Here is a 25,873-nt window from a genome sequence, read left to right as displayed (position 1 = left end):
TTTTGCTTACTTTGAGGTAATTTTGTTGCAATCAACTGTATTAGGGATGACCCAAACTACAACAAACATGATCTGATGTAGAAATAGTCTTTAACTACTTGCTACTTGTTTTTATTCTACTTATCTACTTAGTTTTTGATTGTGCAATATTTACTTGCATAATGGTGTTTGTTCCAACTGGTTCCCAGATAGATGTGTGTTATTACTTAGGGACAATTTAGATGTTTGCTGTTGATTTTCCAGGGCTGTTCAGATGTGACACCAGTGGACTAATGGCACAACTCACATCCTGAGTCCAATAGATTGTGGCATACTGAGTTCTTTTTTAGGGATATGTCATAGTTGTGTAGGATGTGAAAAAATGTTTCTTCACTTCTGCCATAATATCAGCAATGTCTTGCACAGTGGCTTTAGTATGTTGACAGCTCTGTGAGTCCTGAGTGTCTCCATTTGGTTATTGGGTTGAATTTTTATCTCTGAGAAGGCTTTTTTCTTTTTTATTTTTTTTTACTTTTTTTTTAAGTAGCATGAAAATTACGCAGTTTTGGACTCTACTGGCTACTGCCATGGAAACACAAAAGTATCTTTGGCATAAGACTGTTGAAATACCAGTATTATTATTTTTTGTATCCTTTGTTGAGCTTTGAGAGAATATTTTCATGATGAATTGGACCTTGGCCTTTTTGTACACTGGATGCAGTTGGGCTTTCCACATTTTAATTGTATGGGTAGTTATGTTTATTCTTCTCTCTTTGTAGGGAGGCATTAGATCAGTGTTTTATAAACTACTGTGAGGCAGGTCATGAGTGAGCTGATTCTGAATGGCACTAGTTTCTATGTTGATGTACACTTGTATCTAAGTTTCTGTTTGGAGGAAGATGAAAAAATTAAATAGGTTTTCTTAATTGTGGTATTTCAGACTGTGTTTAGAGCAAGATAGAAATTTTCCTATTTGCATTCCTGCAGAAGAAGAAGAAGAAATATGAATTTCTATAGCTCTGAAAGCTCTTTGCTACCACCTTTGCCTCTAAACATCATCAGAGATGCTTTTGAAAGAGAGCAGGATTGTTTTCCAACCATCCCAACACACAGTTGCACAGTCCTGCCATTTGGAATCCCAGGGACTGTGTTGCCGCCTTCCTTCATTGCAAAGATATGGCTGAAATAATGTTTGCCATGAAGCTGTTGCTTAGTCATTAAAGTAAAATCAATCAGCACTGGATCTCACATCTTGTTCCAAGGGGAGCAGTGGAACAAATACCCTAGAGCTTATATGCCACTTGGGTAACTATGTGCCCTCAAATTAAATTAGTAAAAAAGCAGTAAAAGAGAATAAGTTATTTTGACTATCCTAGCAATAGGGTGGGTCTGCAGATGCATCACACATGCAGATGAGTTATGCTATTAAATGTTAAGGTTGCTGGATATGAATGCTCTGGGTATTTACATGACTGCTGAGGCAAGTAGTTAAGGTGGTGATATTGTTTCCATGAGCACTTGGACTCTTGAATAGAAGAATATGACACTCTGATGTAGACAAGGCCACAGTTATGGTTACCTATGCTGTGACAAGGCTTAGACCACTGCAAGGTGTGATGCCTTAAGTCCACACCTTGAGACTACACAAAACCCAAAAAAAGAGTAGTAGTCTTTTGTGGTCTTCTCCCTAAGGAGCTCCAAACAGAAGGATGTAGTGCATTGGAAACTGCTCTGGCTTCTGAAAAGCTTCAGCTGGAAAATCAGCAATACCAACAACTTATTAAACAAAGCTGTTCAGAAAATGACTGCTCTGTCATCTGGGAAAGCAAACTGACGTTTAGGCTTTTCACTGCAAAGCATGCTATGTTTTCTATTTTGTCAGAACAGCATTTCCAGTCAAAGCCTGTTTTGACAGACAAATCCTGAGTTACCATATTGGTGAAACACCTGATTACCCAAGGAGGGGGATGGTATGGGGGAAAACTCTGGCAAATCTGCCATTCATATCTTGTCCCATCTAAAAAAATATGCCAGGTATACCAGATTTGTTCAAAAAGAAGTTATATGAATTATTCAGACTTTAAATTTTATTTCATTGGTTCTGTAATGCCTTCTATCTGCCCTGATTCTTCAGTTTCATGCATTTAAACGTGACTAAGGGGAGTAACAGTTGTTTTGTGACAACCAACTACCTGACAGCAATTAATGTAATTTCAGTCAGTGCATTGGGGTTGAAGTCAAGCTTCAAGTGTGGCTGGACTTGAGGTCTGTCCCTGTATCCCCAGTAGATTTCACTGAACTTATTTTTTCTTAATCCTTTCTATTATTATAATAGGAAGATACTTGGAATTCATTTCAATTCTGTAAAGGGAAAATAAAATATGACCCGTTTGTTCTGGGACTGCAGTTTTGGAATCTGCTAATGACTACAATCAACTTTTGTACAGGTTTTGGTAAACAAAATCAAAGATTTTGAATCCATTTCACTAATTTCTGTAAATTGCAGAAGTTATATAAATCTTTTAAGGCTGAGTTTTTCATTTTAACACATGAAGCTGCAGAATTTGCTCCTCATTCTGGGTTCATCACTTCAACCAGCAAACAAGACTGTGAGACCAGTCAATAAATCCATTAGAAGTAATCCTGGAAGTAGTACACATATGAATCAAAAATATATCTTCCTTTGTGTTCATGTCCACTTTGAATATAAGGAAATAGACCTGTGGATTCATTAAACTGCAGTGGCCTATTAGAAATAAATGCTGTTTCATTTAAAGGTTTTAATTGAATGGAAGCTTTGAAAAAAACCAACCCACCCCCTCCCCCTATCCCTGAGCCAAAACAAGCATCAAGCTATTATTTGCCTCATAAAGAATCAGAATTGGTTTAAAATATAACTAAAATTATTTTGTAGATGGAAATTTTACTGAGTGCTTATTCAAATGAGTCATGTTTGACATCCAAATAGGTTTCAATACATGGCATTGGTCTTCTAGCTTGCATTCTTAGGGGGCCTGCACTATCAAATGTAAGCAAACCTGGCAAACTTCAGCTATGGAAGTACAGCAACATGTGAAGTTTAATATCAGGAGCTGTGTAGGTTAGAAAGTTACAGTCATCTTTCTAGGGAAGCAGAGATGTATGGGGTCCTTGGTTTAGCAAACTGAGAAAAGAGTATGTTTTAAGACATTAGCTTCATTTAACTAGGCTTTATTTTTGGCAGCCAAGCATAAGCTTTGTAAGGGTTTGTGTTTTCACATGGTGACAAAGAAGTGATGACAGTGGAAAGTCACCTGTGCTAGAGGGGGTAGAATGTGCACACGTTTGTGCTAATTTTGAGATTGTCTGCTGCTGTTGTAGCAGTAATGAAACTCTGCCCTAATGAATATGAGATCTGGGTAATTTATTTTGTGACTTCTTCAAGTGACCTTCTGTTGCGCTATGTTAGCTTTGCATTTTGCTTTGTTTTTTGTACTTGTAACTATAATTGCTTTTTTCAAAAAAAAAAAAAAAGAAAAAAAAAAACAAAACAAAATCCTCAAAAACCACAAAAATGGAGCAGTTCTTTAGGGCTCTATATCATCATCAAGGAGAGGAGAAAATAATTAACTAGATATTTTATGGTGAGCAAGTAAAGTGAAATTGTCACACGTGATCCTTCTTCCCAGGCAAATGATGCACGTTTTTTTTCTGGCCCTCTGGTAGAGGTTTTTTGGGCTGATATTTTGGTTATGCCTGAAACTATTTTACTGGTCTGTCAGGTTAGGCCAAATGCCAAGCTTCCATCAAAACAGGAGAACTTTGTTAAAATTTCGGCTAGAAAACAGTCTGAAGGCTGGAGAATTTTTTTTAGACCCCGGGCATAAAAAAGCAGATCTGCAGCTTGAACACTTTTCTGTCATTTGGACATTTCAAGTCTTGAGTTCCGACTCACTTTGATTTAGATAAAAAGCCTTTAATCCTAACCTGCATTGGTTACCAAGCTGATGTGAGTAACCCTGAAAATGTTTTTCCCTTTTTTTTAGAAACCTTTATTATGGGCTTTATCCTAAAAGAGTATTTTACAATGAGAACATTATTTTCTGCTTAGTTCTGTCTGGAAAGCTTTTTTCAAAATACATTGACGTAGATAACAGGTGACTGATGTTTATTACAAATGCCAGGACATTTTCAGAGATGGTTTGATGATGTGGAGCAATGGTAGTTGTAGGCAGATAAAGCAAAAAAGAATTGCTTCAATGTCTTAGAACCATTTTTCTGTTAAACAAAAACATAAACTTTAACCCCCTTGAGGTTGGTTTTATGCATTTTCCCACATCCACATGCTGATTTTAGACGCCAGTTGATTATTTTAATACATGTGGTACATGTTCACTATTGTTGCCTGTGTGCTGTGAATGGATGCTAGATGTGTTTGCTTTATGCAGTGTGTGTTTTTCTGTTGAAAGGTCTCAAACTTGTTTCTTCAAGGGCTGTATAAGACAGGTGTCAAGTAGGATGGGATGTAATCCAACTTCTGGAATGCTGTGGGTGAGTGTTACAAAGGCAGAGGGGCTGTTGCCCTTCAGGTGTGTCGTTCAGAGGAGGTTTAACCATTATCACCTATTTGTGTGGAATCCTGATTTTAAGGTAGTCATTTTAATTTATTTGGAGAGAAACAGTTGTTTAGCACCTTTTCCTGTTCTTCCTGCTAGGAAATAATTTCCTGCTAAGTTCAGTTTTGAAAAAGTCCCACTTTAAGGATGACATTTCAAAGGATTTCCATATTGGCTGGATTCAGATGACTCACAACCTTTCTCAGACAAGTTTCTTTGCAATCATCTGTTACATCATTGATTATTCATTATGGTCATTTAACATTGAATTTGAATGTTCTTCTAGGATATTTTGATTCTGCTGAAGTTCCAGGAGAAACAAAGTATGTTTTTCAACCAGTGAATAGGTGGTCATGGACCTACTCTAGACCCTTGGGATTAGGTTCACCTAATTGAATGAAAATTCTTGCCATAGAGACACCAAAACTTGGGTAACTTGTAGGTTCATATTTTGACTGACATGCAATTAGTTAAAAATATTTATTTCTAGAAAGCAATTCATGACACCCTGAAATAGATGGATCCACTAGCTGTGAAGGGAGCCGAGGAGGACTGCATCAGATGCAGAAGTCCTAAGGACTCCAGTCATGGAGTCTGCTCTAGAAGTAGTCTTTTTCCACTTCCTGAAATGCTGCTCAGCAGGTCTGAGGAGAGCTGAGACCCACAATATTACTGTAGATCCCAAAACAAAGCTATATTCCTCTTGACAGCCTCCCGTTTCCCATGCCTGGACAGACAGCAGGCTGCCTGGTGGAGCTGGCAGCCTGAACCTTTGGGAGCCTTCCCTTGCACTGCAGTGGCAGCAGAGCTGAGGAGAAAACAGGATTCTTCTCTCACAGAGAAGCTAGATTTCTTAAGAACAAGGAGTATTTTAGGGTGCAATAAACGTATTTTGAAATCTAAAATTTCCTACCATTTATCTGGCGTTGTCTTCCTTCCATTTCTATCCTCCAAAATATTCTGATTATCTTAATTGTAGCTCTTGTCACTAAAATTTATTGTCTTTTACCATGTCTGGAGTATAGACAGTTCTGTGATATAAACCAGAAGGATTTAGCAATGTTTGGTTATTTAGGAGATTTTGAGAACTTCAAAATTTTAGATTTTTGCTGTTGTCCCAACAATATGTAAAGTAATTTGCATAAAAATTTCTAATTTACTCAGTTTTAAATTTAGGATGCCCAGGAATATTGTGGGTGGCCCATGCCTGGCACTGTTCAAGGCCAGGTTGGATGGGGTTTTGAGCAACCTGGTGTTGTAGAAAGTGTCCCCTGCCTATGGCAGTGGGATTGCAACTACATGATCTTTAAATTCCTTTCTAATTCAAGCAATTCTGTGATTCTATGAAATGTCTCAGGACTTTTAGAAAAGTCTTAGAGCTATTTATGGTTTGCAAAAACTGCCTTTGAAAGAATTGCAACTTTTCAGAGGAGGCAATTCCCCTGAGAAATTATGTATTCTGAGCAACACATATCCAGTAGTTAACATGAATTAACCAAAACATAATTTTAGAAGCAAATTGTTTGATTTGAAATTGTTTGGAAACTGTTGACAAGAGTTTATTTTTATTTTTTTCCCCCTTCCAGTTGCATTCATCAGTAGATGACATTTTGTTACTCAAATAGGAGGTTTCTAATAAATGATGTCTATTTGCACTGACATCTTTTTATTTTATTAAGAGTGGCAAGCCTTTTCTCCTTCACTTCCCCCCACTTTAAATTCCTCTTTTTTAAAATCCTTCCATTTCCCTCAACAGTGGGATTAATACTGCTTTGCAGTAACAAACACAAGGAATGTTTAACTTGGGGCCTCTGACATGCTTGTAAATAGTGCTTTCTGTCTACCCAGTTATTAATTGTGTCTTTTCCAGGCCTATTAAGTCCTTCTGTGTAGCCTGGCAGGGACATCTACCTACTGGACTAGGAAGCAGAAAACCACATTTGTACTGCTCCATTGGACAAACTGTTCATTCTCTTGGTTCTTTTGTTTTGTTGTCTGTAAAATGAGGGTGATTCTAATTCCTTGTGCTTAGGCATGGCCTGGAAATCTGCTGGCAGGAAAGTCTTTTTACTGTGACTTTACATATGCGGCCAGTGCTTATCGTCCTCCAGGAGCATGTCCCTGTGCTCTGGACCAGCCCAGTCCCCTCCAAGGTGGAGCCTGACCTCACTCCTCTCCTGAGTGAGCCCTCTGTGCTTTGCCCACAGTGCTATCCTCACCGTCTTCATGCTGCTGGAGTCCAAGTAACATAGTCACTAGACTCCACAGAATGTTGTAATCAATAGGGCACATCCAAAATCTTGTAGAAAACACAGGTTTTTTAACCTAAATATCATGGAAGAAGCTTGACTTTGAACTTGAACAATAATTTCAATTAATAACTCTATGGCCTTTAAAATATATATTTCAAAATATTCAAGGCTAACCATGTTCTGAAATTAAAGAATGCTAAACAGAAACGCAGAGGCAACTCTTGATGAAGTTTTAGGCAGAAATTAAAAACTAGCTTTGGTTTTCTTTGCATTAGAGCTGGACATCTGGAGATGTCAGAAAGCAGCCAGGCAAATCCTATGGAAGACACTTATCCTCTCTCAAGACACAACGCTTTCCCAGTGAGAGGGTATAGGTCCTACTCTTATGAGAATCTGAATCTGGCAGTAAAACTCTGCCTCCTTGGTGTCTCTGTTTCCAAACTGGGCATATATCTATCACAAGTTCTTTAGATTTCAGGTCCTTTCATATACATCTGAACTAGACTGGAACCAGAAGCCTCAGAATCAATCCCATTGACTCATCTGGAAAAGATTTATGTGCCTCTGGTTTAGCTAGATTATTTGGTATTTGTTTCAAAGTACTTTTCTTTGCAATGTAGAACTCAAAATAATGAAATAGTCTTCACAGATTTTAACCATGTTTCTCCTTGTAGGGAAAAGATGTGCACCTGGAAACAGTCTGGAGTAAAGCTTCTGTTTTCAGATAGATATTTCTCAATTTTGAATTTTTTCCTCAGTTTTGAAGCAGGTCTTTTTTTCATGTTGTCAATCTGTTGAACTTTGTAGTTTTAATGTTTTTATATTGAACAAACTGTTTCATTTGTAAGGAAACAAGGATATAAAATCTGAGTTTATGGTGATTTTTTTGTTTTGGTGTGACCAGTTGTGTTTTTCTGCAAAATATGCAGAGAAAAATATGGTAGGTGGGTTTTGTGGCAGCGCAAAGCTGACAAGTGCACGAGTCAGAGTCCTGGGAGCTTTTACTTTCTCTCTCCCCTTTTCTTCCTCTTCCTTCTCTGGTAAATCCATACTTTGCATACAGGTAGAAATAATTAGAAACATCAAATGTCACCCACTTGATGAGGCTGCTGCCACAGATTTTTAGTGAAGAATTTAAGACATAATGAAGGCTAATCCTCACTTTGTGTAGAGACAGGAGTTGGGCTTGTGTGTCAAATCTGAGGGGTTATCTTGGACACTTCTGCTGTATTTGAGTTGAGAAACAGAGAACTTTTTCAAAGGTCCCTGAAAAACAAACAAGACTTCTGCTACAAACTGAGATTCATTGAAAAGGAAGTAGATTAATTTCAGATCTTTTTCTAAATTAGTTATGTCCTGTTTGTTTGTTCTTCCTGACTGCCCATGGGAACTGGAGAAGCTTGAATTTATGTCCTGATAAAAAGTAGAAGTGCTAGGTGTTTCAGCTATGCTATGTTCCTCTTGAAGTGTGTGTAAATCTGCACTGGAGATGTGTTAGGATATGAAGGCACATGATATTTCACCTGCTGTATTACAGGTGAAGCACCAGCAACACTTCTGCTATGGTACAGAGGATCAGTCCTTGGACTGCTCATTGGACAGCCTGAGTAAGGGCATGTGAGGGTTAAAAAATGAAGGAAGGACAGGCAGCTCAGGCCCAGCACTGGGGAGCTAAAGAAATCTGAAACATTGAGTTGAGAGCTATCTTTAGGACATTATCACAGAGTAAAATTCATGGCCTTGTTGCAACTGCTCCGTGCTCTGGGCTGCTGGCAGAGCTGTCACTGCAGCACCACCAGGCACAGGCAGAAGTTGCTGTGGAAATCCCAGGGACAAATTTCCTACTTTTCAATATCTGTAATTTTTCAGCTTCTAATAGCATTTAAGTTGTCGGTATAATAAATGTGCCGGAAACATAAGAGATTTAAAGAGGGTTTAATATTAATACTCAGAAAATGCTGTAATTTTTTTCTCTAGAAGCATACCTGTTGGCTCTCCTGAGTACTAGTGAAAGACACCTCAGTCTTGACTGGCTCTCAAAGCACATTGTTACAGTAGCATGTGGATCTGGAGAATTAAATTGCTTTTGATTTCTGTTTAAAACATGCTATTTAAACTTGTATGTTCTATAAAGTGGTTTTCAGGACAAGCTTCAAATTGAAGGGTGGAGTGGAAGTCCTGGTGTGAGAAAAATCCTCAGCTGATAGTTGAGGTTGCTAAGCAAGCTAGTTTAAATTTAGTTGTGCCCATATGGTGGCATGTTTGTAGTATAGCTAGGTTTCCTAACACAACCTAGGAGTGAATGAGCAGCTGTCTGGAGCTGGCCATAATTCTAGTCCAACCAGAATAGTCTGACAGGGATGGAGTTGAGTCCTGGAGGGAAAGACTTGTCCAAAGTGCAGAGAGCATTGGTGCCTCCACAGTGTGAAAGGTCTGAAGAGTACATGATAGATGTTTTGGGTGCATAAGTAAGCATTCTCAGGGGTACTTAATTCAGTGGCCTGTCCCTCAGAATAAGATATGTGTTTCTCACTACTCCATCTTGAAAGAGTTAAAGAACACTACATCAGGGGAGATGTTCATATGTTGTTAGATGAATGTCACCTGTTACTTTATTGAGAGATGCCAAAAAAGGAGGTTTAGAATTTGCCTTGTTTAGTATCTTCACACATAATTGGACATCTGTAAGAAATTAAGAGATAATGCCAGACTTGCAAGGATGATGCTTTTAACTCTTTTAGCCAAGCAGACAGTGAAGAAAGAAGCCACAGTTATGGATGTGGTGGCTCAGGATCTTTGAAGACTATATTTTGGTTTGACGTTTTTTGTCAGTTTTGTACTACGCGTCTTGACCGAGAATACACATTTGAAACTTCCATGGTTCTTCAGTCTGACTCACTACTCTGCAAAATGCCCTTAATAGCTGGATGGTTGAGGAAGTTCCTGGTGGGTTTGGGTCTTTGTGCTGATACACTTCTGTGATACAACCTGAAATTACAGACTGCCCTGCATTTCCTGATAGCTACAAGGTGGAGTTTGTATCTTCTGTTAAGTTCACAGCCTGAAGAGAATCTACTTCTTTACATTTTTAAAGAAGGACATATGTGGCTGAAGGCAAATTTTTTTCATTTGTTTAAGCTTACAAATCTGTTTTATTATTGAAGTTAAGATTTGATTGGACAGCAGGGTAGAGGGTTATCTTATTCCTCCTGAATAGTCTATTATTGTGCATGCACAGCTGGAAAACAATACCTGAAGTAGAATACAGCTGGAAAACAATAAAGGAATGAGAGGACAGTAGGTAGGGAGTGAAAGAGAGTGGAAGGAAGGCTTGCAATCTGAACACGTTAAGAAAGTATGTGTGCTAGATTCATAGCCAGCTCTCCATGATGAGAGCGCTGCACTGGAGGCAAAGCAGGATGTAAAAAAAGCCAGATCACTAAATCACTGCAAAATTTCTCTAGATAGGATGGGAGATCCTTTATAAAGCTCTTATTTTTTATTTCATTTTCAGGTTATATATTTAAAAGCTACATGTTCTGGTCTGTGTTGTAATAAAATTTAGATTTAGAGACTGAAAGACCTATCAGTGTTTTTGAGGTATTTTTGGGCATCATCAAAACATGAGATAACTTTGAGCTCCTCCAAAACCTAGCAGGTATTTTTAATCTTGTGATATGTTATAGAATAGTTTCATTTTCTGTAGGTGGCAGTGAGTGGCTGGGTAGTCTCTCCTCAGTGTGTCACCACTACAATATCAAAAGATTCAGAACTGGAAGATTTACTCCTTATTAGTGAATAATCAAGTTGATCTGAACTGATTCTGCACATTTTCTCATAGATGCTATGAGTATACTTCTGATCGTTAGCTAAATATCTGGACTAAACAGTGTTTCCAAAACAGGGTAATCTAAGTGGGATAAGCAGATTGATTTTTTTTGGGGTTCTTTGATTTGTTTTTTTTTTTTTTTTCCCCTTCAGGAACATTAGGTAAAATAAATGGAATTTGCCAGTTGTAGCCATGCCTTTTTGTTCTTGCTAGAGTCGATCTTGAAAAAAGAGAAGTTCCAGAGAAGCAAAGTTGTTTGTGCTGAAGTCCCTCAAAGAGGTTTGAGCTGTGACTGCTTGTCAGTTTCCTGTGATTGTCCTGTATCATTAGTGTCAAATTCTGCTGATTTCCTTAAAGCCCATATCCTGGGGTCATGTAACTTCATAATAGTTTGTTTTCTTTCTGTGTATTCCAAGTTTTCTTGGGTAGCAGAGATGAGGAGAAGACAAAAAAGCCTTGAAGGTGTGGCCCAAGTTAACCTCAAACTCAAAAAATAAGCAGAGAATAGTTTCAGTGAAGAGGCATACCAATGATAGAAGAAATTATTCTCTTATTCAGAATTTGAAAAGATTCAGACTCTGTTCTTCAAGTGCAGGGGATTATTTTCTTGTCTCAGTTTGAAAATCAGTTTTTCAAGCTGCTACTCTTAGGATTTCTGAATGGTGTTTAATACCACAGATTACAAAGCCTTGCAATCTGCAGGCTGAATGGACTTTTCTCTTTCTCACAGGGAGATTTTGGAAAAAAATTATCTCGGGAAATGAGAGCAGCAGTGCATTGCTTTTCTTTCTGTCTCGCCATCTCACAAAGAAAACATGCAAATGCTTGTGCAAATAGTAGAATAAAATATAGGAAATAGTCTGCTATTTTTTGCCTGGTTAAAGAGCATTCCCAGGCAACAATTAGTTACACTGCAAAAAAAAGAAAGAACTTCATCTTTAATATGACTTGCTATTTCTGGTACAAATAGTTCTTACTAATCCGCTTCTGGTAACTCATCACATTTCTTGAGTATGTAATTTCTTAATACATAAATAAATTTTAAAAGCAGAACACATTCTATTATACTTTTTTTTGTAATGCTTCCTCCTTTTCACCTCTGTTGCTCTTAGTGGTTTTGGAGTTTATAGGTGAAAACAGCAACCCTTTGTGAAAGAGGAATGTAGTGCTATTTAAATTGTTAAAAATTTGCTAACGACACTGTATGTGTAATGATATTAAAAATTCTTTTGTAGCTCTTCTATAAGAATTAATGCCAGTGCATTCATGCTTTCCTAGACAAATAAATATTTTTCAAGTAAATAAGTTATTGTATTCATACTAACAGCACAAATGTCCCCTTGTCTGATGGAACCTCTGTAATCTTGCTTTATACAGAAACAATAATGTTCTTAATTAATAAAAAATATGGAAATATATTTATTTCTTTCTCACAATGGGATTATCCATTTCTCAATCAATATTCCTTTGGATTCCCGTATCTCCAGTAATATTGCTTCTTCATGAAGAGGACTGAAATGCAATTTGTACTTAACAGATCTCATTTTGCTGCAATTTCTTAGAAAACAAATTTTGTCTTTGTAAAGAAATCTGTTCAGCCAGTGTTGGGGAATGACATGGTTTGACAATGAGAGTTTATGTTAAAGCATAAGGATTAAATAATAATTTATAAATATATAAAGTGTTCTCCTAAGTAAAATTCTTACTTTTCTACTTTTTTAAAGGCTGTAAGTCAGTTTAGTGATCCAAATTTTTTCCACAGTAAATATTTTCCTGTCTGATATAAAGAAGAAATCTTTTTGTTTTGTACATTATTGAATACTAAATTAAGATGTAACTGTTTTATCAACACCTTTATTTTCTTTTAAATTATTTTTTAAAATTTGAAACAGATTTATTTATCTTTGGTTACTACTTAATACTTTTATTTGGTTAATCAGGAGTTTACATTTGAGCACTAAATCATTAGTACTAATGAAAAAGAATAATTCCTGTTTCTTTTGCCTTTCTGATTTATGTATTTAAACCTGCACAAATCTCAACTCATTCTACTCAGCTCAGCAAATTGTCATGTGGAAATGATGACTTTTGATTATTGAAATTTTATAAAATGTAGAAATGCATCTGTGGTGTCAGTAAAAAAATGAGACTGCTGCATTAGGAGATATTTGAAATCTGCTGCACCTGAAATCAGGAAAGCTTTTAAGTTCTTCAGCTGTCGAAGAAAATTGAATCTTTGCTCTGCAGTGTGTCTCTGACACATCTTATGAGAAAAAATCTTACAGGGGTGGCTGAGGGAGCAGGGAGCAGCAGTTTGTTCAGACTGGAAGAAAGGAGGCTCAGGGGGCTCCTTATCTCTCCACAACTGCCTGAAAGGAGTGTGATGCCAGGTGGGGCTCAGCCACTTCTCCCAGGTAATGAGTGGCAGGACAAGAGGAAATGGTCTCAAGTTGTACCGGGGAAGGTTTAGGTTGGGTATAAGAAAAAAATTTCTTCACTGGAAGGGTGAAAGCATTGAAACAGGCTGCCCCAAGAGTCATCATCCCTGGAAGTACATAAAAGTATAAAAGTATATAAAAGACGTATAGACTTGTCAGTAAGGAACATGGTGGTGGACGTAGCAGTGCTGGGTTGACAGTAGGACTTAACATCTTAAAGGTCTTTCCAAATGAAATGAGTCTATGATTCTATATTTTACAATTTCTAATTTTTACTTCCAACTAGGAAAAAAAATCTTCTTTGTCCCAGTTCATTGGCAGTGCATCTTCTGTTTTTCTCCAATTTTAAGACTAGTTGATAAACTAAAATTTCTTGCATGTTATGTGAATGGATTATTTCAATATTTTGAGCCATTGGCAAGAACAGTTAAAGACCCCTGCCACTTGATGTTATTGAAGCTTCCTGAAATGGAATGTCGAGTAGAATTCAATACTTTGCATTAAAATTATCCTGTTATCCTCTCTCCATTAACAATTACCCTGATGGCTTTGAATACTTGTAAAATAGACTGTTTGGGCACTTTGAAAATTATTTCTAAGTCAGTTGGTGAAAGTTCATTGCTTAGTAATGCAGCATGCAAGGAGATAAGTAGTAAAGCTTGTGAAAATAAATGCAATATTTAAACATTGACTTCTAAAACCAGAAATTATTTAGGAAGGGAAGTATCAAATTCATTCTTTGGTGAGTTAGGTGCTATATGAAATAAATTCAGTTACGCATGTAACGGTCATCTATGCCCATCCTATTGCACTTTCAACATTCAGTGTCATCTTTAGAGAAATCTCATTCTTAAATCCCATTTACTTACTGATTCCAGGGGCAGTGCATTAGTCAAATTTTATACATAGGTTAAATGGTAATAGAAGCTGTCATGTTATTGTGCTTTGATATTTTTTGAGTGTGAGCAAAATTATATTTAGTGTTTGGCAAAGGCTTTTCGTGGAAAGGTAAAGTAGAGATTATTGCAAATTGAAGACACAAATTACCTATTTCTGGAATCTATTACTTGGTGCTTTTTTCTTTTCAAGAGAAACATTAAGCAGTATTTTTTATAACGTTAATGTTTTGCTGTTGCAATTTAGAATCAAGAATGTACCAGATAGAGCTAAGATGGCCAGGTACAGGAACAGCTCCAAAACATGGTACTAGAATGTTATTTTATCTACATTAATAAGGTTCAGTAAGGCATATTTTTTAGGTTTATGTAAAATGAAAAGAACAAATAAAAACCGTAACAGCAAGATTTCTCTAACATGGAATTTAGACAGTAGAAATTTTAGTGTTTCAGAGTAAATTGAGAAAGTGAATATAGTTGCTGAGATGGGGCTTTTTCATTAGTGGAAGATCATGCTTTTTAGTTAAATATAGTAAGCTGTGACTGGTGCTTTCTAAGTAAGCTTGGCAGTAGAGACCAGCTTCTTCTCAGTATTCCTGTGTATAACATAAACTGATATCATTTAGATATTAAGGAAATTGAGATCTTTGAATTTTAGTGTGTTTTAGTGAATTAGTTTAGTTTTGAATTTTAGTGAATTTTAGTAGAAGAAATATAGGTCAAAAGTGGAAGGCAGTTTTTAGGCCGAAATTTTCAAAAAAATCCATGTGTTGCAAGATCAAAACCATCATATTAATACAGTATAATCCAGTAGGAAGAGAAATGTAAATTATTTATTGAGTTTACTAAAATTCAGCTACCATGATCGTGTAAAATATTGATTTTGGAACAAAGTGATTTCTGAACAATCTAATCTTCTTCCCTTTCCAAAAAATACCCTTCAAAATAATATGTCTGGTAAAGGAGGATGTTAATTGTTACACTGTAGACAAGTCTATTGAATCCAATCAAGTTGTAAATCTGAACAGATATAAATTATCTCAGCTAGCAGCCAACTTCCTGTAATTCTGTTGATGATCAAATTTGTGTGAGTAAAGCCATATAGCAAGAAACAAGGCTTATGTACTTTTAAATGCATTGTGAGGCCCAGAGACAAAATGTCAGCACCCACAAATGGAAAGGGAGCACATTTTGCTGTTAACATAAAAACATTTGCAACACAAAGACAAGGATGCCAGCACAAAGGGGGCTTTTAAGAAAAGCAACCGTTTTGCAGAACTCCAGCCTGCTTTCATAGTTTACCAGGAAATTTCATAAACGCTGTGGAAGTGCCAGCGACAATGGCAGCCCAGGAGCGTGGGAGGACTCTCTGTCTCCTAACCGCGCTCTCAAAGCGGGGTTCTGCAGGAGATGAGCTTGTGATGTGAGGCATAAACGGACAAAAAGTAGAGTTAAAAATAAACACCAAAGTTGAGTGCCCTGTAATCATCATAAGAACGGGAAAATAAGTGAGCAAAGAGAAAGCCACCTCGTTTCAGAACAAGTACTATTATTACTTATGGGAACAGGGAATAATGGAAGCTATTGCTTTTCTGAGTTCACATTATGTGCTTTTCCCTTTTGTCCTGAATAGAGCAAAACTTTCTTTCAAAAATATTTTTCTCTTGGGTTTTTAATTAAAGTTTAGTTTTCTAATGCATATTGTGAGATATTGAAAAAATATTATTAAAATGAGAGAGCACTAGCATATAAAATAAATGTTCAAATTTTATTATTTCTGTTAACAATGAGAGAAAGTAAAAAAAGCAATCAGAAACTTGGAAACATTAAGACATCAGATGATAGGACAGTCTAATAAAGAAGTTAAGAGTATATAAAGCTTTTGAATGCAAGAGCTTGTATCACTGGAACAGCTGAAGACTTTAATAATGAGGGATGGTTTTAGATGCCTATTTAGGATTTTATCACCTTTAAATGCAGTACAAAGTTCTGCATTTTGAATTCCCCATTGGCAATGTACTTGCTTCAGGAAGCTTGCTGCTGTGATTGTATAACATTTCACAGGACCCTGCACTTTTATGTGCTGGAATGACAATGCAAGGCTTGGCATAAACAAGGTGCAATGTGATGTGATCATCTGTAACGACTGTACCTGTTTGAGTACTGTTGCAGCATGGCAGAAGCAGCACACTTGAGAAGAAGATGGCTTTTGAAAACTGGGAAAAGTGTTACAGTGGGAACTGAAATACCTGAAATGAGAATCCAAAAAAGAAAATTTAATTTTTACGTGGAATTTTTTCCATGCTTCCAGCGCTGAATTGGTTAGTGGAAAGTTTCTAAAATACAGCACTACAGAGATGTGTTTTAAGTTTGAAAAAGTATCCAGACATTAATCTAAAGCAACAGTAAGTGTCTGTGCAGAAGTTGGCGAGGGGTTGAAGATGTCTTGAACTGTGGTACAGTGGGTGGGGTCTAACTTGCCTGCAGAGGGGTAATTAATTATTATACAAAGTAGAGACACTTCAGCAAGAGAGATAGCAAGAATCCAGTCCAACGCAGCCTAGACACACACTACTGTTAGAGTACTCTTGTGTGAGAAGTCAAGAAAAGGGGCTTTTTGCTCTTCACAGGCCTTACAAAATAATAGGGAGGTGTGCCTGGAGTGGATGAGACTCTCTAGACTTTGGATGGATATGTTACATCCCAGGAACAAAAGGAATTTTGTGGTTGCAGGATTTGAGGGGGTAGACTTTTTAAAAAAATCTGAATGCAGATTATAATGGGGGTTTATTATATTTCAATAAAGTTTAATAGATGAGGGAGAAGATTCCTGACAAATGCTGACCATATCAGCATCAGTGAGCAAGACATGACAGCCAAGTCATGGTGACTATCAATGTACCATAACCTTAAATGAAAAATGCTCTGGGGTTGTTTTTTTTTTTTCCTGGTATGAGTGGTACTTTATATGAGTGGTACTTTAAGTACTAAAATATCCACAGGTGAAAACTGCTGGACGAAAGTGCAAAGAATAAGGACGAGTAAAACATGAAGTACCTGGAGCTGTTATCATGGGTTTGATGCTCTGCTATCTGAGCAGAATGTACCCCTAAATACTGACATTTGCCTGGCTCGCTGAGCGACTCACTTTGTGGCAGACTGGTGGCTGACTGGATAGTGCAGTTTATTCTCCGTAAGAATGTGAGTTGATGTGAGACTATCCCCCCCATTAAGCATTTGCTTGTCAGCAGACTTTTATTTAGTACCTTTGCACAGAAGAGAGAGGAAATAAATAATGACAGTTAAAAAAAAAAAAAAAAGCTTTTCTCTGGTAAAAACTAAGCCTTAAAACTCCAGTAGATGCAAAGGGACTAATTTTTAAAATATACAATAGGCATATTCACCACTGTTCTTTTAGTGTTTTAAATTCAACTATATGTTAACACTCATATTTAATAAGTTTTTTCCCTAGTTTATTTTAAATCTGTAAAGTTTCTAAATACATCTGTCCTGGCAGTGTGTTGGAGTGGGGAAGTACATGTGAAAGTCATTCTCTCTGTGAACAGAAAATATTCAGAATACAAAATATGAAGTGTCGTAATTGTGCTAGAGCAAGAGCTGCACTCAGCCTGTCACGAGTTAATGCAAAGCCATTTTTGTAGCCACTATTTGAGAGAGAAGACATCTTAATTAAACTCTGCCTTTGTTGAGAACATCAGAAAAGCTACTGACAGAGTGTTCATGCTAGCTGCAATCATGCATCCTGCCATCACCACTGACAAAGAAAGAAAGCAAGAAAAGTGGGCTGCAAGTGGCTGCTGTCACACAGATTGCTGTGAAAGAGAGGCTTAAGGAGCCGTTGCTTTGTCCATTTGGTACAGCTTTGAATTTTAAGAGACAACCTCTATGTCAGAATAATTTTTCCCAATGTATGGCATTGCTGACATGTCATGCTGAACTATTCAGAAATTGCACCTCAGAAATCAAGGTGCAAAAAAAGATAGATGAAAATCATTAGGAGATGTTGAACTGTTCCATAATTTTTGATGCACGGTGAAGTTTGCTTTTTTTTAGTTTCATTTGCCCTGAAATCAAGGTGTTTGAAATTAAGTATAAATTATATTGTTCACAAAATAACCTCACTGTGGCAGCTAGGACCCAAAGAGAACTAGCAACAAAATGTCTATGATAAAATCATGAGAACTAGGAGCTCCTTGCTGAGGTTGTCTGCTCTCATCCCGTTTCTGCTTGTTTTTTTTGTTTTGGTTTTTTTTTTTTTTTTTTTGCTGTATTTTCTTGCCATTTTCTTTCTCTTACACGTGAGGAGATAAAAGCAAATGTGGGGGTTAAAGGGTAAGGATGAATGCTGGTCTGTCTGTCTTCATCCCTCTGGTGAGAGTTATATAAAGGTGGCACACCTAGTACACCTGTGGACAGGCACCAGTCTTCTGCTGTTGTTTTTGTGCATTGTTGCTCACTCCTGCTGTCTAGAAGATAGTAAAAAAACATTTAAAGTGTGGTCAACAAGGATTTGAGAAACTCATTTGCAAATCATCTGAAGCTGACTGTTCCTTTAATATTATTAAGAGACAAAGGATAGATGAAATGCCAGAGAAATACAGGGACTAGCAGATTTCTCTTCTCTGCTTGTTGCTCAGATGTCTCAAAAAGGATGTGAAAGGATAATTTATCTTTTTGCAAGGAGAAGAGATAAACTTCTTGCCTGGCAGGATTGTCTGCTTCATCTTGGAGATGTTTACCTTGAAGCTGTATGGAGTAGTCTTTGTGACTATTGCTTATTATGATTCGCCTCAAGATTGATGTGTCATTTCACTTTCATTCAGATATAATTTTGGATAGCTGGTAAAGCAGGGTTAATTTTAAATAATGCTTTTGATGAAAACAGATTAATAATTATTAGACATTATATTTAATTTTTCAATTTAGAAAAATGAATAGAATGAGTATAAAAAAACCAACTTTGAAACTGACTTGTAAGTTTGACATTTTTCCCTTGAAGCAATAGATGTAACCAGCTGGTGACAGTGAGTTGACTGTACTTTGCCTTCCTATGAAACTTCTTTGAACTTTTTTTTCCTATATCCTTGGGTATAGAAAGTGCTTTTCAAAATGCTGATAATTTTCCTGTTAATAATTTTTAAAGATTTGGTTTTAAAATATTTTATTATACTTTTATTTAGTCTTAAAACATGCCTTTTTAATGAGTGTTAAGCAAGCATGTTTAAAACTGTCAATTTAAAGTATACATTGAAAGCATACATTGACAGGAGTAGTGCCTGTGTAAAATGAACTCAATTTTCGATTTGAAATTTTCAATTTGAAATTATGAAAATACTTTTGAATCACCTGATGAAATTGATGGAGATAATACATTCAAATTAATTACAGTTTGACATGTTTAAATTTTTTAAATATTTGTTTCTGAGTATTCATACATAAAGACAAACTTTTGATAATGTAAAATTAACAGAAAGCATAATTTCCAGTTTAAATAAATTTTAAAAATTTAGGTTGCAATATGCTTATATTTTGATCTTTGATTGTCCATATTATTTATTTTCATGCCTCAGAAGTCTTACAGTGTTACTATTTATAGTAAAAGTTTTTTATTATATTTACAGTTTAACTTATATTTTTAATTCAGATGGGCTTATTGTTTAATATGACTTTGTAATTTGGATATTAAATAAAAGCATTTGCAGGATAATTCCATAGAACTGAGCCTCTACAGAAATTTCAGTACATACCATTTAGAGGCAGTTTTGTTTATCACTGTTTGTTTTCACGTCCCCTTAGGATACTCTAAGTAACCCAGCATGATTAATTGTGATAGCAATTATACACAAATTTTGTATTCTGCCCACAGGCATGCATGAAAATACTTTCTGTCTTCCTTTGAAGTTCACATGTTTATTTTATTATATATCTGTATCAAAGTATTTATGAATTTAATTCATTATTGCACAGCAGAGCATGATATGATATAGATATTTTAATGCCAATGTTCTCACAAATTTATGTACTGGCTGTCTGGAACTTGGCCTAATATTTAATGTTTAACAATATTAATACTGATATCACCTAGAGGTAGTTCTGTTGAATTTTTTAAAGGTGTGATGCTTTCTTTCTCTGAAATAATTTTCTAACAGCTCAGTTTGTGGTTTGGTAAGGCAGCATCTGTGCTGTGAATCAAAGTTTGTGGCTCGGCACTCCCTGCCCAATTCTTGGCAGCTTTCATAAATGCAGGGTATTAAATGGAGAACCTTCATTGTTCCCAGCTACCTGGATTTCCCCTAGCTTTATCTTACTGAGAGCTTCTTCAGCTTTCTCTTTCTGCTGAGCAGAGGTTATATCTTGCCCTGTTTGTGAGTGTTTTCCATGGGGGGTGGGAGAGGGCAGGTGAGTTGGATCTACTTTTAGCTTGGTTAAAATATCCTGGGAACTTCAGATGGTACTGTTACAAATTGCACCTGATAAGTTTACCGCTTTTGATAGGAAAGGTAACAGACCTTTTCCTCCCAGTTTCCTTAAAACTTATGTGCAGTACAGTGAGTTGCTAACATATATGAAACCAGTAGGGTTTTTCAAATGTTTCGTTAGTTTCTATAAAACTTGTTGCTGAAGTCTACAATTTTTTGCAGGGCTTAATATGGTTTAAGCTTTTGTCTGTGGGTATTTCGGATGTTCTTTTTTTCTCTGTTTTACTTGTATTAATTATAATGAAGGATGTTGGAGGTAGAGAACAGGACATAGAACTGACCTAACAACACTCTGCAGAGAGATTTTTCTCCATCTCCATCAGCACGCATCCTGTTGTAGTACTTACTTTTAAGACAGCATTGCTGCTTCACCAAACATCCTCCTACAGTGAGAGAAGTAGGGATAACTCTTGGAAAAAGTTTTGAGGCTAGTGACAAAATATGTTTGTCTTTCAGATCCCCAGCTCAAGGGTATAGTGACCAGGTTATATTGCAGGCAAGGCTACTACTTGCAAATGCACCCCGATGGAAGTCTCGATGGAACCAAGGATGACAGCAGTAATTCTAGTAAGTGACTGCCCCAGGGGAATGTCTTAATCGCACCCGCAGACCGCACCGCTCGAATGTGTTTGCACAGGCACCGTGGGAATGCCTGCCTGCCTGCCTGCCTGCCTGCTGCCTTCGGAGGGTTCCTGAATGTGTGGTGTCCCAGGGAGGAGGGTTCCGTCCCTTCGAAGCCTGGTGACCACCAGCATGGCTCGTGCAGGACATTGGCCTAAATGTGTTGCCTCTGGAAGGGGAAGGCGTTGAGAGCTCACGGACCTTACGAGGGAGATATTTAGGCCAATGAGTGTCTTCTGGTAATTTTATAAAAGTGGTAAAATTATATTAAAATAATTTTTAATAAGAACTGCTCATCTAACAAAAATTTCTTGTCTTCCAATAAATAACAAAGAAACAACAAGACGTGGAAACTAAATTTCCCAGAAAAATCCAAATTTACAAGCAAATCAAAGACCTTCATAAAACACATGCTAAATTAACTTGCTGAAGGTACTAAAACTTTTGGGGCGAAAAATCCTTCGCCAGCCAGAATTCCAATGCTGTTAAGAGATTTTTGCCACTGTAGAGATGGCAAAGGTGGCAGTTTTTAAAAATGTTCCAAACAAAAGAGGTCTTGAAAGGCTGTGTGGGTTGCTGCTTTGGTATGCTTTTCCTGTGATACTGCTACATGTTTTTGTTCAATGAGCATATATATATGTTTGATAACTTCAGCTGCAAATGGTAATTAAGCAAACCTATTCTTACTCTAGAGACAGTTGATTCGTGTTTTGTTTATTTAATTATCATGACATATTTAAGTAACATTTCTGTGTCATCTCAAATTTTACTTAAAGCACTTTTAATACACAATTATGCATTTAATACACTTATTATGCATATATAAATAACCACTTAGTTTCCTTAAAAATGTTGAAATTAGGCTGCAGAAATTAAAGTATTTGAGATTTCTGCCTTACATTGGTAAGGTTCCTATTTTAGTTGTCATTTTTAACACCTTTCATCAGCAGATAGCATGATCACCTTTTATTGTTTGGTTTGGAGTTTTTTTAATAGAGAAAAGTTGTTTAATATATTTTTATGTGTACCTCTCTGCTTGTTTTTCAAGTGTTTTTGTTCCCCTTCCATGTCCTGCCTATCCTACCCCCATCCTTGTTTCTTTTCTTCCGTCGATGTCCATCTCTCATACCCACTTCAGTACTGGAGTACAGACTAAGACCTTAAAAAAGACAAGATTATTCTCACTTTTTATCGAAGCTTTGCCTAGATGAGGTCTAAGAACTCTCTTATGGTATAAGTGCAGATCTCTATCCCTCTGCCCCTCTCTCCTAGCTTCAGCGAGAAGATGTGTAGGATTGCAACAATTTTTTAATGTTTTATTGTTATTTCTGAGAGGTTATTTTAACTCTAAGATCTCTATGGATGTGGAGTCTTTTCAAAGATAGATCAAAGTGGCCTTACTTTTCTCTTTTTGATGTTGTCATTTTTACAAATTGTCCTCTTTTTTTTTTTTAACTCTTTCTCCTCTTCTGTGCATTTCTGATTTTCCAACTCTCTGACCATCTCCCTTATTCTTCTTTTTCCACAATGCAGAATAAATGTTCTATATTATGAATATTCTGAAATATTGAACTTTATTGAACTTCTCCAAACTCAACCAAACACCATATAGAAGTATTGTGTATTTTGGATAAATATTGTTAGTTATTTTGTTTTACTCCAAAAGTATTTTTTGGCTAAAAATTTGTGGCATTTTTTTCCCACAAAGTCTTTTTTTTCTGTCTTTAACTGGTGGGATTAATTTTTTCTGACTACTCCAATTTTCCAATATTTTTCATAAAGACAGTTTAGAACAGAAGAACATAAAATTAATGTGCTTGCCAGGAAGGCCTACAGTCTGCATCTGAAATTTTGTTGGTATATATGTATCAACCTTATATTAAGATCTGAAAAGATTTACCCATTTGGTATATTTATTATTGTATGAGTATGTGTCTGTTTCTTTTGTGCTGCCAGTCTTAGTTTTTTCACTTTCCACTTTGTTACCCTTCTTTTCCTGTTGAACTTTTTTTTTCCTACTGCTTTTTTTTATTGCAGCATATGTTGGCTTTACTTCTCTTTCACTTTAAAACATTAATTTTCTCATGGGTAGAATTCCTAGTGGTTTGATATTTTATTTTTTTGAGCTCCTTAGCATGATAATTTCTGTCTGAGGCTTACAAGTGAATAACTTTTGGCAGCTGCCCAAGGGAGAAGATCCTGTTTCTGACTGTGTTGCTTGCAGGCTGCCCATTTAATGTGCCCAGAGGGCGACGGGATGGACACATATCAGCTGTCTGTAGAACTGATAGAATGCTTACCTGGATAGCGAGGATGACTTCCATTCAAAGTGTGTTTCACAAAAAGATGGAAATACAGACTGCCAAAGGGTGTGCAACTCTGCCAGCCTTCCACCTGCCTTCTGACTATTCAGTGTCCCTGAAGAGAGCCCACTGAGTAACTGGGTGTCAGAGAAGCCAGAGGGAGCGAGGAGAGAGGGAGAGAAAAAAGATGCAGCTTCTTTTTTGTCTTCAGCAAGGAAACTGTTTGAAGCTTAGTCATGCTGCTACTTTTTTGTGCTGTTGCCATGTATTCTATGTCAAGCAATTAGAGAAGTACTTGGAGTTAAAATTCCCTCAAGTGCCTATATAATTTTGTACTCATTTTACATGTATGTCAGTAAACATAACTTTACACCCTTTTGTAGTCACAGTGTTATAGCAAGGTAGCTCAAACTAAGATTAAAATTTGCTTCTATCTGAAGTCAAAATGAGTTGTACCAGCTGCTTTAATCAGCTGCTCATTGTCCCAGTTCGAGTAAAGGCCAGAGACTGCAGAGAGGGGTGACAAGATTTTTAGTGTATCACTGTGTGCAAAAACTTGCATGAAAAAGGAAGGAAGATTGATGTGCAATTGCATGAATGTACTTTTGCCGCTCATGTTGATGGCCATGACATTAGAACTCAACGTAAACAAACAGGTTTCAGTTCATTGTTGTAACTTCTTTTTATAACTTTTCCAAGATAAAGATGTTTCATGAAACAATTGTAATTAATGCACCTATTGGTTAATGGTGCTGAGTTTCCTCAAATTACTTCCCTAAATTAAGGTTGTTAGCCTAACAATCTTGTGTGCACAGTCTGTGCACAGTCTGTATTTATTTTTTTTTTTTGCCCCAGTCTCAGTGATATCTTGTTTTAGCTGTTTGGTTTTGTTTTTTGTTTTAATTTAATTTCTCTAATACCTTTCAGTTTCTGGTTTGCTTATGTGTCTTGCTTGCAGCAAAAGCAGGAGTGGCTGTGGTTAAAGCTGTAGCTTTCGTTACTGAGGTTCTACTCAGTGTAGCTGTCACACTCACTCTCATGTTCTTGGACTTTACAGGTGCAAATACAGCTTGCTTCACTGGCCTCATCATTATTAATTAGGAAAAACAAGGTCCTGCACAGAAATCATAAGGAGATAGAAACGATTTCCATATGTGCTTGTAGTAACAAGCATTACATTCTCCTCCTGTCCTCCCCATCTAAACCAGCTGTTTTAGGCTTTTGTCTATCTTCAAAGTTTTGTCTCGTGAATGAAGGGTAGGTTTAGCAGGAAGACTAATTAATTTGAGAAACAGACAGTTACAACTTTTTAATTTCTGAGGTTGAAACCCTGAATCTTTCAGGTCTATAGCTTTTTTAAATTCACCTAGAGTGTATCTCAGCCAATGACCACTGAAAAAATGCAACGCAAATGAGGATACTTTCCTTTACAGTTGACAGACCTGATTGTAACACTCAAATGTTGCATTTTGTAACCCTTATGAAATTACAGTTGTTTTATAACATTTTTATAATATTCTCTGATTAAAACAACATTATTACCTATTGGTAGTCATATTTAATATACTGATGAATGAAAAAGTGAATATTATCCAAGAACATCTTACTTGGTTGTGCTGTGCACATCTTTTATTATGCTGCAATATGCTTTAGTTCCTTTGTGGTGCTTGGTACCTGGTAGAGTTGCTCTTCAAGGAATCCTGCAACCATTTAACATTCCTTTATTTTCATCTTTTAATGCATACTTCTATTTATATCTTCCAAATTGAACGTGGAAGCATTAACTTTTTAATGTCTTAACAGAATACCTACCACTATCACATTTTGGTTTGAAGGTACTCATAAAATAACCTTTACAGCACCCTTGTATGGTAAAGGAGATAATTAGATAGAAATAAAGCACATAAAGATTAGGAAAAAAACACCTGCAGTGCTGTTAAATTTGGATTAATGAATGTTAATTTTGGATTACTGCACAGAAATATCTGCAGCCTGATGCTTGCAGTGCTTTTTACTGAAGTTTGTCTTCAAAGAATTATGCAGGCATTTACTCATCTATTTACATCACTTCTAGGAGTTAGGTAAGCCTGTTTCTCCCACTGGGATAATCTTAGTGTGACAGGTAAATGTTCAGTCATACTCAAAAAAAAAAAAGTTTTAATTATGTCTTCTGTAAGACTGGGCAGCTAGAATTGGTTTGCTCCATAAGAAATGGATGGACAAATCTCTAAGCACCAAACTCCTTGCAGTCATTGCCAATCTAAAAGATGTTTTGATGAAGTTGTCATTTTTGCCTGTGGGCCTGCAGGTGAAAATAAATTGAAGAAGTAGTTGCCTTGAGATTGAGATTGGAGATTTGGTACTGTGGAAAGTTTTGTTAACTGCCACAAGGGCAGTGTGCACGCAGAAGAGGCTGCAAGTTCAGAACTCTTTAACAGTCAGTCTGTAACAAGATTCCTG

At 36.6% G+C, this 25,873-nt stretch overlaps 1 protein-coding gene across 2 annotated transcripts in view; it reads left to right on the top strand.

The window, feature by feature from the left end:
* FGF14 (fibroblast growth factor 14) overlaps positions 1-25,873 on the top strand; it is a 382,502-nt gene that overhangs the window by 267,974 nt on the left and 88,655 nt on the right. For both annotated transcript variants that reach the window (XM_059493448.1, XM_059493449.1), the window contains exon 2: positions 20,946-21,056. In XM_059493448.1, the coding sequence (XP_059349431.1) occupies positions 20,946-21,056 (111 nt within the window). The remainder of the gene's footprint in view (positions 1-20,945; positions 21,057-25,873) is intronic.

This window comes from Ammospiza nelsoni, chromosome 2, assembly GCF_027579445.1.
Source record: "Ammospiza nelsoni isolate bAmmNel1 chromosome 2, bAmmNel1.pri, whole genome shotgun sequence".
Taxonomy (NCBI): Eukaryota; Metazoa; Chordata; class Aves; order Passeriformes; family Passerellidae; genus Ammospiza; species Ammospiza nelsoni.
This window is presented reverse-complemented; position numbering and strand designations above follow the sequence as displayed.